Source organism: Sinocyclocheilus rhinocerous, unplaced genomic scaffold (assembly GCF_001515625.1).
Source record: "Sinocyclocheilus rhinocerous isolate Xijiao unplaced genomic scaffold, SAMN03320098_v1.1 scaffold140, whole genome shotgun sequence".
Lineage (NCBI taxonomy): Eukaryota > Metazoa > Chordata > Actinopteri > Cypriniformes > Cyprinidae > Sinocyclocheilus > Sinocyclocheilus rhinocerous.
Window position 1 is genome coordinate 1,208,752 of NW_015642053.1, and position 10,554 is coordinate 1,219,305.

Here is a 10,554-nt window from a genome sequence, read left to right on the forward strand (position 1 = left end):
AATTTAAACTTTTTTTTTTTTTTTTATGTTTTAAAAAAGGTTATAAAAATGTCAATAATTATCGATACCGAACTATATGAAACATTATATCATTGATACATTTTTTAGCTATATCGCCCAGCCCTAGCTTGTAGCGTAGCTGATTTTTTTTTTTAAGTGGTAGCTTGGCTGTAGTCTTTTAAATCATGAAAAGCTTGCAGCTTGTTTCAAATTAGCTTCCCCAACACTGTTAAAAAGAGTGTCGTCTACTAATTGTAAAGAGAGACAGTTTTCACCTCCTAGTGTTCCGAGAGCATTGGAAGCCGAATGTTCACGGGTAACCTGGGGTGACAGATCAATCCACTAAGAGGAAAAGTGAATTCTGTTCTACAGTAGATCTATTTGCTGATTATTTCACCCGGCCAATAAGCAGATCATCCTGATTTCATTAAACTGTGAGTCTATGAGGAAAACATTTTGAGCAAATAACATACGGTCCCATTAGCAATCACAACACAGTCTGATCTCTGATTATGAGGCACTGCTGGGGTTTACCTGCAACTGACAGAAATGGTGGTCTTACATATTGTGTGCTGACCTTATTATGACAATACGAGCAGACGGCCATGTGAGCTTTTGCAGCTGGTCAAACAAGCCAGAATGTGTAATCGATTGGATAAAACGCAGGAAAGGTTGATTTCTTCACCAACATAAAAGCACTGAACTGAATGAAAATGGATTTATCTGAGTTAACAGATTTTGGAGAGAAAAATACATTCCCTGCTGTGCAGCAAGTATCTCACAAGGTGGAGGTTTCTAGGACACAGAATATCTCATTTCGTGGGAACGTAAACATCTTTATTACTTAAAGGCCACTCAAAAAAGATAAGTGAAGCAGAAAAGGCCCTGGCTTTCATCTGCCCCTGCGTATAAGGGACACGATGGTTGAGTTAATTAGTGAGGTTGACTAGTTTATCTAGATTTTTTTTCCTGCTAACACATGGTCATTCTGTCTTAATACAAAACAGATGCAAAATTGTAATATCTAATAGAAATTCACTATTTTAGCCAATTTTTGTGTGTGTGTTTTAATGCTCTGAGTATAAGATTGTTAGCTTAGCAACATAATGCTACATTCACACCATTACTTAATTACTAAACGGCAACCAAGGCATGCTACTCACAGCTGTTCACATCCTTAGAATTATGTATTTCTATGGCAACACTATTAACAGGAAAATTAATCTTTTAATTTGAGTAATCAGTAGACAAAACCACAATATCAGTAAATATCTCATTTTACAAATGCAATGCCTTATTAATATAGCTAAATTAAATACTTTATTTACTGGGACATTAGATATTATTTCAACCATTTACTAGTTGAATTAAACTGCATTTTGTTATTTGTTTAGATTATTATTATTTCAACATTATTAACAAGTCAATTATACGAATTATTAAACAGATACATAATGAAATAATTGCTTAACGACATTATAATGCATTTTAATTACAAAATTTACAAGTTGTAATCTTATAAATACAGTAAGACGTGAAGTGAACACTCCTAAACTTCCAGGTGCTTTGAGTAAAAATAGATACTTGAGGAAACAAGTGCGATTAAGGACAGATGACTATTCAACTAGTCATTCGCGCAACTCACAGGCTAACCCATTTTGAAAATACATAGTTTTGCACATCCCTAACCTATATGAAAGCAATGTGAAGAAAAATAAGACTAAGAGCCACAGGAATGAGTACAGGCGGAAAAATGAAAATCCAACAAACCCAAAAAATCTACGGGTTTCCCAGCAAATAATGCCTGCTTTCAAGCGGACTCTTTCATGTCGAGAATAGGCCTAGTTGGAACGGGTTGATGAAATGAAAGGACAAAAGCAAATACAAGAGCGAGAGAGAGCGGGAGAGAGTTGGAGGAAAAAGCACAGCACATTTTCCATTTTCCTCTGCAAGTAAAAAAGCACATGAATTATGGATGCGAGCAAGCCAACAGTGCGAGAATTTGATCCCTAACCAGGCAGCTCTTGGCTCCCCGTGGAGCAGCCTGTCACCCTCCCCCCCCACTGGCTTTTTCAACATTGCTACCATCCATTCCTAACTTCCTTCTCGGAGAGAGCGGCAACTCTCGGCTTGCAGACTACTGCCTGGGGACAGGACAAGCTCATCTAGGAGACTTGAAGACACTACCTCTGCCTTCCTTCACACATTCTATTGTTAGCATCTTGATCCTAGTTTAAACTGAGCTGACATTTTCACCTGTTGGTTTAAATGTGAATGTTCCCACGTAGATGCTCATGATGGCTCCATCATGAGGGGTTTACAGCTCTGATAAGGAGACAAAAGGATTATTTGAGAGCAAAAGAAGTACCTTCAGCCATTTACAGAGCACAAAAATCATGGCTATAACCACAAGTTAAGAAAGTCATGGTCAGATTTATAATGAAATGTCATATCTTACAAAAAACAACAGGCAACTAAAATACAGATTGGACCTTTCGGGTGATTTTCCCTATTGTTTGTCTTTTTACTAAACAGATCATGCTGTAACTCAAACTATCAGTGTATTTATTCATATTTTAAGAGTTATACTGATAGCCCTAAGATACAGATAGAGGCTCTGTTCCAACCCTATTGAGCTGCTTTGCTGTCTATTGCCTTCTAAGGCAGCATCCTAACTGAAATGGATCAGACGCTGCCTTCAAGTACATGCGAGAAGCTCATACCTCATTCGTTATTAAGACAGGTCACAAATTCAAGTCAAAAACATAACATGGAAACAATCTAATCGAACCAAAAGTATTATATTTTAAACAGAAAAAGAATGACATCATAATTCAAAATTAAAGTTCTGAATTCAATAGCACTTATACATTCAATAGTACTTATACATGGCACTGTATCACAACTAAATGTGTTACATTAAGCAAACCGTGAAAGCTGTGTGATTAACTTTACACTATTCACAGACTTGCTTTCTGATAACTGAGCTCTATAAATAGATTCTAAATATTATATTATCAATATTACAGATCAATGTTTACTCCACGTTTTAAATTGACATGTCCTTCCCAACGCCACAACTCAGCAACTCGTTTATCATTCTAGAATTCATCTACTTTCTCACTTGTAAATAAGATTTTGCTTGATCGTTCCATGTGCTCGGAACCCATAATTATGTTTTTAACTCCACTTGAAAGGCACAATAGCAACTAAACATGTTGCTAAGCATGTTGCTAAGCTAACAACACGACAGCACAAATACATAGCAACAATTATAGGGTAAAAGAGACTATTTTGTATCAAAAATTACATATATAACTATATTTACGATCAACATTTGTCTTGCTTTGTCGACAATCATGGCTTCGTGTGCTGAGCATGTGCATTGTAGCATAGGCTTATCTGTACATTATGCGAATTTAATGAATTCAACTGCCTTTTAGGCCTTTAAGAACAGAGAAGCAGAACAAAACGTCTTGCAGTTAATCAATTTAAAATGAAACCAGTACTCAGTGACTCATACAGCAACTCAGTCGTTCTTCAACTGAAGGAACGTTTTATAGATATTGGTTAGGACTACAACCAGGCATTGCAGCATTCCACACCACAAACAGAACGCACCACGCCAGCCCCCTAATAAAACTAACTCTGAAACAGTAATGAAAAAGCATTGCATAAACTCTAAACTATGGAACAGCCAAATGACAACAGAACACTAAAAACTATTAGCAGACAACGGGTGCATTGTGGGTGCTACACTACTGCATTTGAATTAATTAAACAAAACACAAACAAACAAACCACAAAAACACCCCCCCAAAAAAGCACTAAGGATTAGCTTTCATATACAGTAATAAAGCAGGTTTTGCTTCATTTACAAAGAAAAGAACAGATTTGTTGACTCGCCTATTCAGACTAGAAAAATCCATACAATTAACTTGATGTCAACTGGACACAAGTAGGCTGATGACCAGCACTCAGTATTATATGTGCATGAAAGTGCATTACAAATAAGGACATTAACTAATTTATAAGAGTGAGTGCATGTGTGACTGTGTTTAACGTGCATCCAGGGAATGACAGATTGAAGGAGGTGGCTGTCGTGAGCAGATAAGGTAGGTCTGTTTACACAGTAATCAAGTAAACAGGTTTGGCTCCACTTTTATTGAGCACTGATTAAGCTCTTCATGAAGCAAAATTAAGCCTACGAGCAACATTGTTTAATTATATCTGACTCATCAAGGACATCAATGAGGCACTCAATGACTAGTATTCATCTTCAGCTCTCTGACCAGTACTCATTGGGTTCCTCAGTCGAATGAGAGGCATTAATAGGTTCATTTCAAAGGAGGCGGAAGCTCTTTTATTATTCTCTTCTCCTACTTCAATATCTGCCGAATGTAATTACTGAGTCGAAGCTAAAACATCTAAAAAAACGACTTTCATAAATTCATTTCAAATGTGCTATCACTCCACCAGCAACAGTAGTTATTTCTTTCAAAACGTCAATACAGAGTCTTTTGTGTCTTTCCTCTCTAGATTCACCCACGTTTCATTTTTATATGGAACCACAAATATCTTATCAACAGTATATTAAATGAGACTTAATTTTCATTTGACTCATAATTTATAGTGTAAAATCACAGAAATTAATGTGCTTGGATGCACAGCCAGTGAAACTATCTAGCTGTGAGGCTTCACAGGGAAGAAAACAGATGCTTTCCTAATCATACAGTCCAGCTATTCCCTCAAAACATAGAACTTTAACAAGCATCTCAAAAGCAAACAGGCCCTTGTGCTTTGAAATGTGTCATTTAACTGATATTCTTACGTCAGAATGACAGCAAATATAAACTTCTTCTGCACACCTTCATCTTTTCTCTCTAAAACATATCCGATGTGCAAAACACAAACAAAAAAACATCAAGAAAAAACTTTCCACACACCGTAGCAGAATATCACAGACTGCACGCTGACAATACCCCAAATGCCCACAGCAAAGCAATTACAGGCTGAACAAGTCATGTTTTAGAACAAAGAAACATCAACAGGTTTGTTTGTGCTTTGAATTACATGGAAATAACTGCAACAAAAGGTCTGTTGTAATAGAGATTGACCGATAAGTGGTTTGAACGATATATTAACCGATATCAAACCGATAACAGTTCTTTTACATTGGGCATTATATAATCAATCTCTAAATAAGACCTCCAACAATGGCATTTACAGGCAAAAATAACTTATTTAATACATTATTTTTGGATAAATAAGCTGCAATTTTAACAGCATCCATTCTCAAGTAAAAATCTGTAGCTTAATAATTAGCATTAGCGCAGAACAATAATGAAAGTAAAAATGTTTACAATTTATCGGACACTTACTAAATATAAAAATAATTGTTATTGGTCAAATAAATGTCAATCTCTGCTACAAATAAATAACCCCATTCCACTACATAAATGTGCTACAGCCTCTTCGTTTCCATTATTAAGTTATAAAAGCTTAACACAAACTATAAAAATAAACGACAAACCCATTTAAAGGGCCATTTAAACATTTTGACAGGTCTCTCGTCGATCTTGTACTGACAAGAATTTGATGGTCTCAAGGAAACTGGTGTAAACATTACAACTTTGCAAACAATAGCACTGATTTGTCTTCAGTCTACAAACAAGTACATACCCAGTAGTTCTTCGAACATGTCACTCAACACTCTAGTCCTCATGCATTGCTTCAGGCTGAATTCTGTTCCTGCATCTGTCGGAATGCCACATTGCAACTGAAGTCAACGCCAAACCAGTGTGTGCGTGTGTGTGTGTGTGTGTTTCTTTCCAGAGAAAGCAAACAGCTCTTTTTCACTTCGCGCATGCAATACAGCACTCATTACGCATCCGCTTACCTTTTTAAATGGCCACTATGACAGCGGTCGTGAAAATCCGAATCAACTGAACGCCACAGAAAGAACTTTGATGTCTCGTGAGCGCATCCTGCGCCGCTCGCGCTGCTCCGCCATCTTCAGCCCGAATGAGCGAGAGCAGCTGACGGGCGCGCGGGGAGGCTCTTCAAAACAGCCCAAAGTTCTGAGCTCCTCCATCCATGCACTACACCCCTGTCATGGTGTGCTACCTACCAGCTGTTTTTACAGAATGACAAGGTGATTTTTAAATGAAACATTCTATCTGATGAATAATGTGTTTGGTGATACATTAAAAACAAATAAATAAATATTATTGTTATTATTGTTAACATATATAGCCTAATGTTATATATTATATACTGATTATATATTAAATGTATGTAGGCTACTCTTAAAAAAGATTTTTGTCCAATCAGATGCTGTCTATAATAAGCAATACCACCTGCAAACCAATCGCCAAGTACAAAATCATGGTTCATAAAAAATCAAAAAGTACGTTACTTGATTTTTTTTTTTAATCTGTAGAAAAATGACCATATTAGGCTAAGCTAGCATCAGCTATTCATTGTTAGCGTCATTTTACTAATTTTTATGAGGGACATAGGCACAGTTTATTTAAAAAAAAAAAAAAAAATACTATTATTAATAAATATATTTTTACATCAAGTTCTTTTGTGCAACAAACAAAAACGAGAGTGAAGAAAAAATTATGGCTACATAACCCTTACAAAATTTACCCTGGTAGTTTTCTGCCAAAAACGAGTCAGGTAAATTTTGTTGAGGTAAATTCGGATTACAGTAGTAACCAGACAAAAGTTAAAACTAATGGACTCATATTGCTTTATGGCAAAGATTATTTCATTTATTTTATCAATATATTTACTATGTGACATACAAAAAAAATTATAATAATAATGACGTTATTTTTGCAGCACAAAACAGTTCAGTGGTATAATGTCTTATTATTATAATCCAATTCTAATTATAATTCATTTCAAATGTATCAAATAATTTTCAAAGATGTATTTCTAATATATATAAATAATAAAACCATGTGAAGCAATAGAATGCCACAAGAAGAGGTCACTTTATTTTGGCACTTGTCACACATGAAAATATTCAAAGCTTTTTTTACAGAAAATCAAAGACTTGGTAATGACTGAGAACATCAACATACAAACAGATGCTTGCATGACATGCAACAGACATCAACCCTCTCCAGTGTGTCGGGGAGATGAGCTCCTTATCACGGCCCTTGATGAAGAGTCCCAAAGCTCTGATGCAGTGATTGGCCACTTTGAACAGTGTCTGAGAGGCCAGTGTAGTTTGCTTTTAGAATGGCTTTTGAAGATCTAAGCAGGCACCATCCAAAACACAGAAAGAAGTCGGCACGACAAACATTTTAAATGCACAATAGAATCACACTCTTTATAAGAGCCAGTTCACCCGAAAATGAAAATCCTATCATCGTTTATTCATCCTCATGCGAGTTTGGAACTAAATGATGACAGAATTTAAATTTTGAGGTAAACTGTCCATTTACCATCACACTGGTCATTGTACAGTGTCCTGCATGAATGAAACCTTCACAGACTCAGTCTGCGAGTATGGAAAGATCCTAATCTCTAAATGCTAAAGACATAAAATTGAATTGTACAGATAGAATACAGAGGAATTAAGATCCAGGGTGTTGAAAGCTTATAGCAGGTGTCAAACACTCTCAGGATCTTGCTTTTCCTGTCATAGAGTCCTGAAGCGTGATGGGGAGGGTGGTTTTCAGAGAAAGTGGTTGGTGCTTCAGTGCTGGAGAGGGGCGGTGCTGTGCGTCACCTGTTCGATCCAGGGCAGGTAACGGCTGACCCGTGAATACACACCTGGGTACGAGGGGTCACCGCAGCCGTGACCCCAGGAAATGACCCCTGTCAGTACCCAGCGCCCTGCCTCGCCCTGGCACACTAGCGGACCCCCGCTGTCGCCCTGGCAGCTGTCAGCATGCTTTCTGAGGTCAGACGTCATACTGCCAGCACACAGCATGTCGTGGCTAGTGAAACGCTCGCCATAACGCTTCTTACATTGCCACGAGGGCAGAAGAGGAACCCAGGCCTGAAGAAGAGTGCTGGGATGCTCAGTGTCTGAAAAATAAGGGGAAAACAAAAGGTGAAACACCCTTTACAATCCATTTAAAGGGACAGCTGCTCAAAAAATGATATTTCTGTCCCAATGTTGTTGCAAACCTATATGACTTTCTTCTGTGGAGCACAAAAGAAGATATTTAGAAGAAGAAAAAAACTGTCTATACAATGAAAGTTAATTTTCCTTTTTTCGGAAAGCTATCTCTTTAACTTTTATAATAACTGATAAAAAAGATTAAAAATTCAACCATTGTTTCTTTAGAATAACATGGAATTAAGAAGAATGTTGAAAAGTTTGTAATCATAATTTTTTTGGTATGCTTTTGAAAGAAGTCTTTTATGCTTACCAAGGTTGCATAGATTTGATCATAAATACAGTAAAACAGTAATGTTGTGAAATAATACTATAATAAAAAAAACTGTTATTATATATAATATATTGTAAAAGAATTGCAAAGATGTATTTTCAGCAGCCATTTACTCCAGTCTTTAGTGTCACATGATCATTCAGAAATCATTTTAATATTCAGATTTGGTGCTTAAGAAACGTTTCTTGATTCAGGATTCATTTTTTTCCCAGGTTTCTTTGATGAATAGAAATTCAAATCTACAGCTTAAATTTGAAATAAAAATCTTTTGTAACATTTTATCAATTTAATGTGTCCTTGCTGGAAAAAAGTATTAACGTCTTTTTAAAAAATCGTACTTGGCCTAAACCGTCGAACAGTAGTTTATCACAGTTTCCACAAAAACTATTATGCAGCAAAAACTATTTTTAAAAAGGACAATAATAAGAAATATTTCTTGAGCTCCAAATCAGCATATTAGAATGATTTCTGAAGGATCATGTGACACTGAAGACTGAAGTAATGGCTGCTGAAAATTCAGCTTTGCCATCACAAAAATAACACAGTTTGTTTAAATTGTAATAATATTTCAAAATATAGCTGTTTTTACTGTATTTTTTATTTAATCAAATAAATGCAGCCTTGGAGAACATAAGAGACTTCTTCTAAAAAAACATTAAAAAATCTTAAAGATTCTGAATGGTATTTTATATAAATTAATATATGTGTATATATAAAACATTTTTTAAATGTATTTCGTGTCATGCCAAAATTGTGGCCGTGTAAGAAGAACCCAGCATTACCTGTCATTCCCCAGCCAGTGATGACACATGACGCAGGTCTCTTGCCCCACTTACTGCCAGGTGCAGGCAGACAGGCGGCGTTAGTATGAGGGTTAAAGGACACGCACTTCCCCTCGGAGCCCTTCAGTCGGATCAGAGCCACATCATGCTCCCAGCTCTCCGTTCGGTACTTCCTGTGCACTTCTATGAGCTCTGGAGAGAGGACACGTTCAAAATCATCCTGCTCCTTCGTGTGATAATCCCCGAGCTTCACCACATACCGTGAAGCATCACTTCCAAACCTGTAGAATCAAGACATTCATTCATATCACAGACGATGCACTACCATTTCAATCATTCCCCTGCTAATCTCATTTTAATTAAGTGTTACTTTAGTGTTGATTTACAGGAGCTGTCTCATGTTAATTATTCCAAAACTGAGCACGACTGCTGCTTCATTACAGAGCAATGATTTGTACACATAAATACACACACGAACGTTCAAAATTGTGGGGTTGATATTATTTTTTTATGTTTAAGTCTCTTACACTCACTAAGGCTTTTTTTATATTATTTGATCAAAAATACAGAAATGAGTAATTTTGTCAAACATTAAACCAATTTCTATTTTAATATATTTTAAAATGTAATTCATCCCTATGATGAAATATTCAGCATCACTCCAGTCTTCCGTGTCAATTGATCTTTCATAAATCATTCTAATATACAGATTTGGTGCTGAAGAAACATTTCTTATTATTAAACAGTTCTTACAGGACTTTTTAGAAATACAAAACTTTTTTTAACATTATAAATGTCTTTACTGATTATTTTGATCAATTGAATATGCCTTTGATGAATAAAAGTATTCATTTCTTTCAAATAAATAAATTACTGACCCCAAACTTCTAAACATACAGTAATTAGTAGATAATTCAAGCTTCATAAAGTTTTAAAATTTAAATTAAAAGTAAATGTATTTGTGCCAGATGACATCTGGAAGACATGTTCACAATTCACAGTGCTTCTAAATTGGCCACTTATTTTTGTGCTGTCTGTAATTTCAATTCAATCAAAATCAGTTCAAAAGGATTATGGAGTCGGATTCGGTATTTGAGGAGCCTATAGGTGTAGCCGCTAATAGCACTGATGTCCAGCAGGTGTCTCTCTTACCGTTTGAAGCAGTGCGCTGCAGTGAGCAGCCAGCAGGAGTTTATGAGAGTGGCTCCACACAGAGGCTGATTCCCTTTAGATTGTGATCTGAGCCACAGGGACGCCTGCCAGGGCCAGTCGCCCCTGTGGGGTATACATATGTGCACAAACACACACACACACACACACACACACACACACACACAAACATAAACACAAACATA

At 36.3% G+C, this 10,554-nt stretch overlaps 2 protein-coding genes across 3 annotated transcripts in view; both read right to left on the minus strand.

The window, feature by feature from the left end:
• LOC107755463 (bifunctional heparan sulfate N-deacetylase/N-sulfotransferase 2-like) overlaps positions 1–6,022 on the minus strand; it is a 76,710-nt gene extending 70,688 nt beyond the window's left edge. For both annotated transcript variants that reach the window (XM_016572254.1, XM_016572253.1), the window contains exon 1: positions 5,900–6,022. The gene's annotated coding sequence lies outside the window, so the exon portion shown is untranslated. The remainder of the gene's footprint in view (positions 1–5,899) is intronic.
• Positions 6,023–7,314: 1,292 nt separating this feature from the next.
• Positions 7,315–10,554, minus strand: part of LOC107755465 (neurotrypsin-like) — a 42,313-nt gene continuing 39,073 nt past the window's right edge. Inside the window, exon 14 of the mRNA XM_016572255.1 lies at positions 7,315–8,049. Within this exon, the coding sequence (XP_016427741.1) occupies positions 7,715–8,049 (335 nt within the window). The 3' untranslated portion in view covers positions 7,315–7,714. The remainder of the gene's footprint in view (positions 8,050–10,554) is intronic.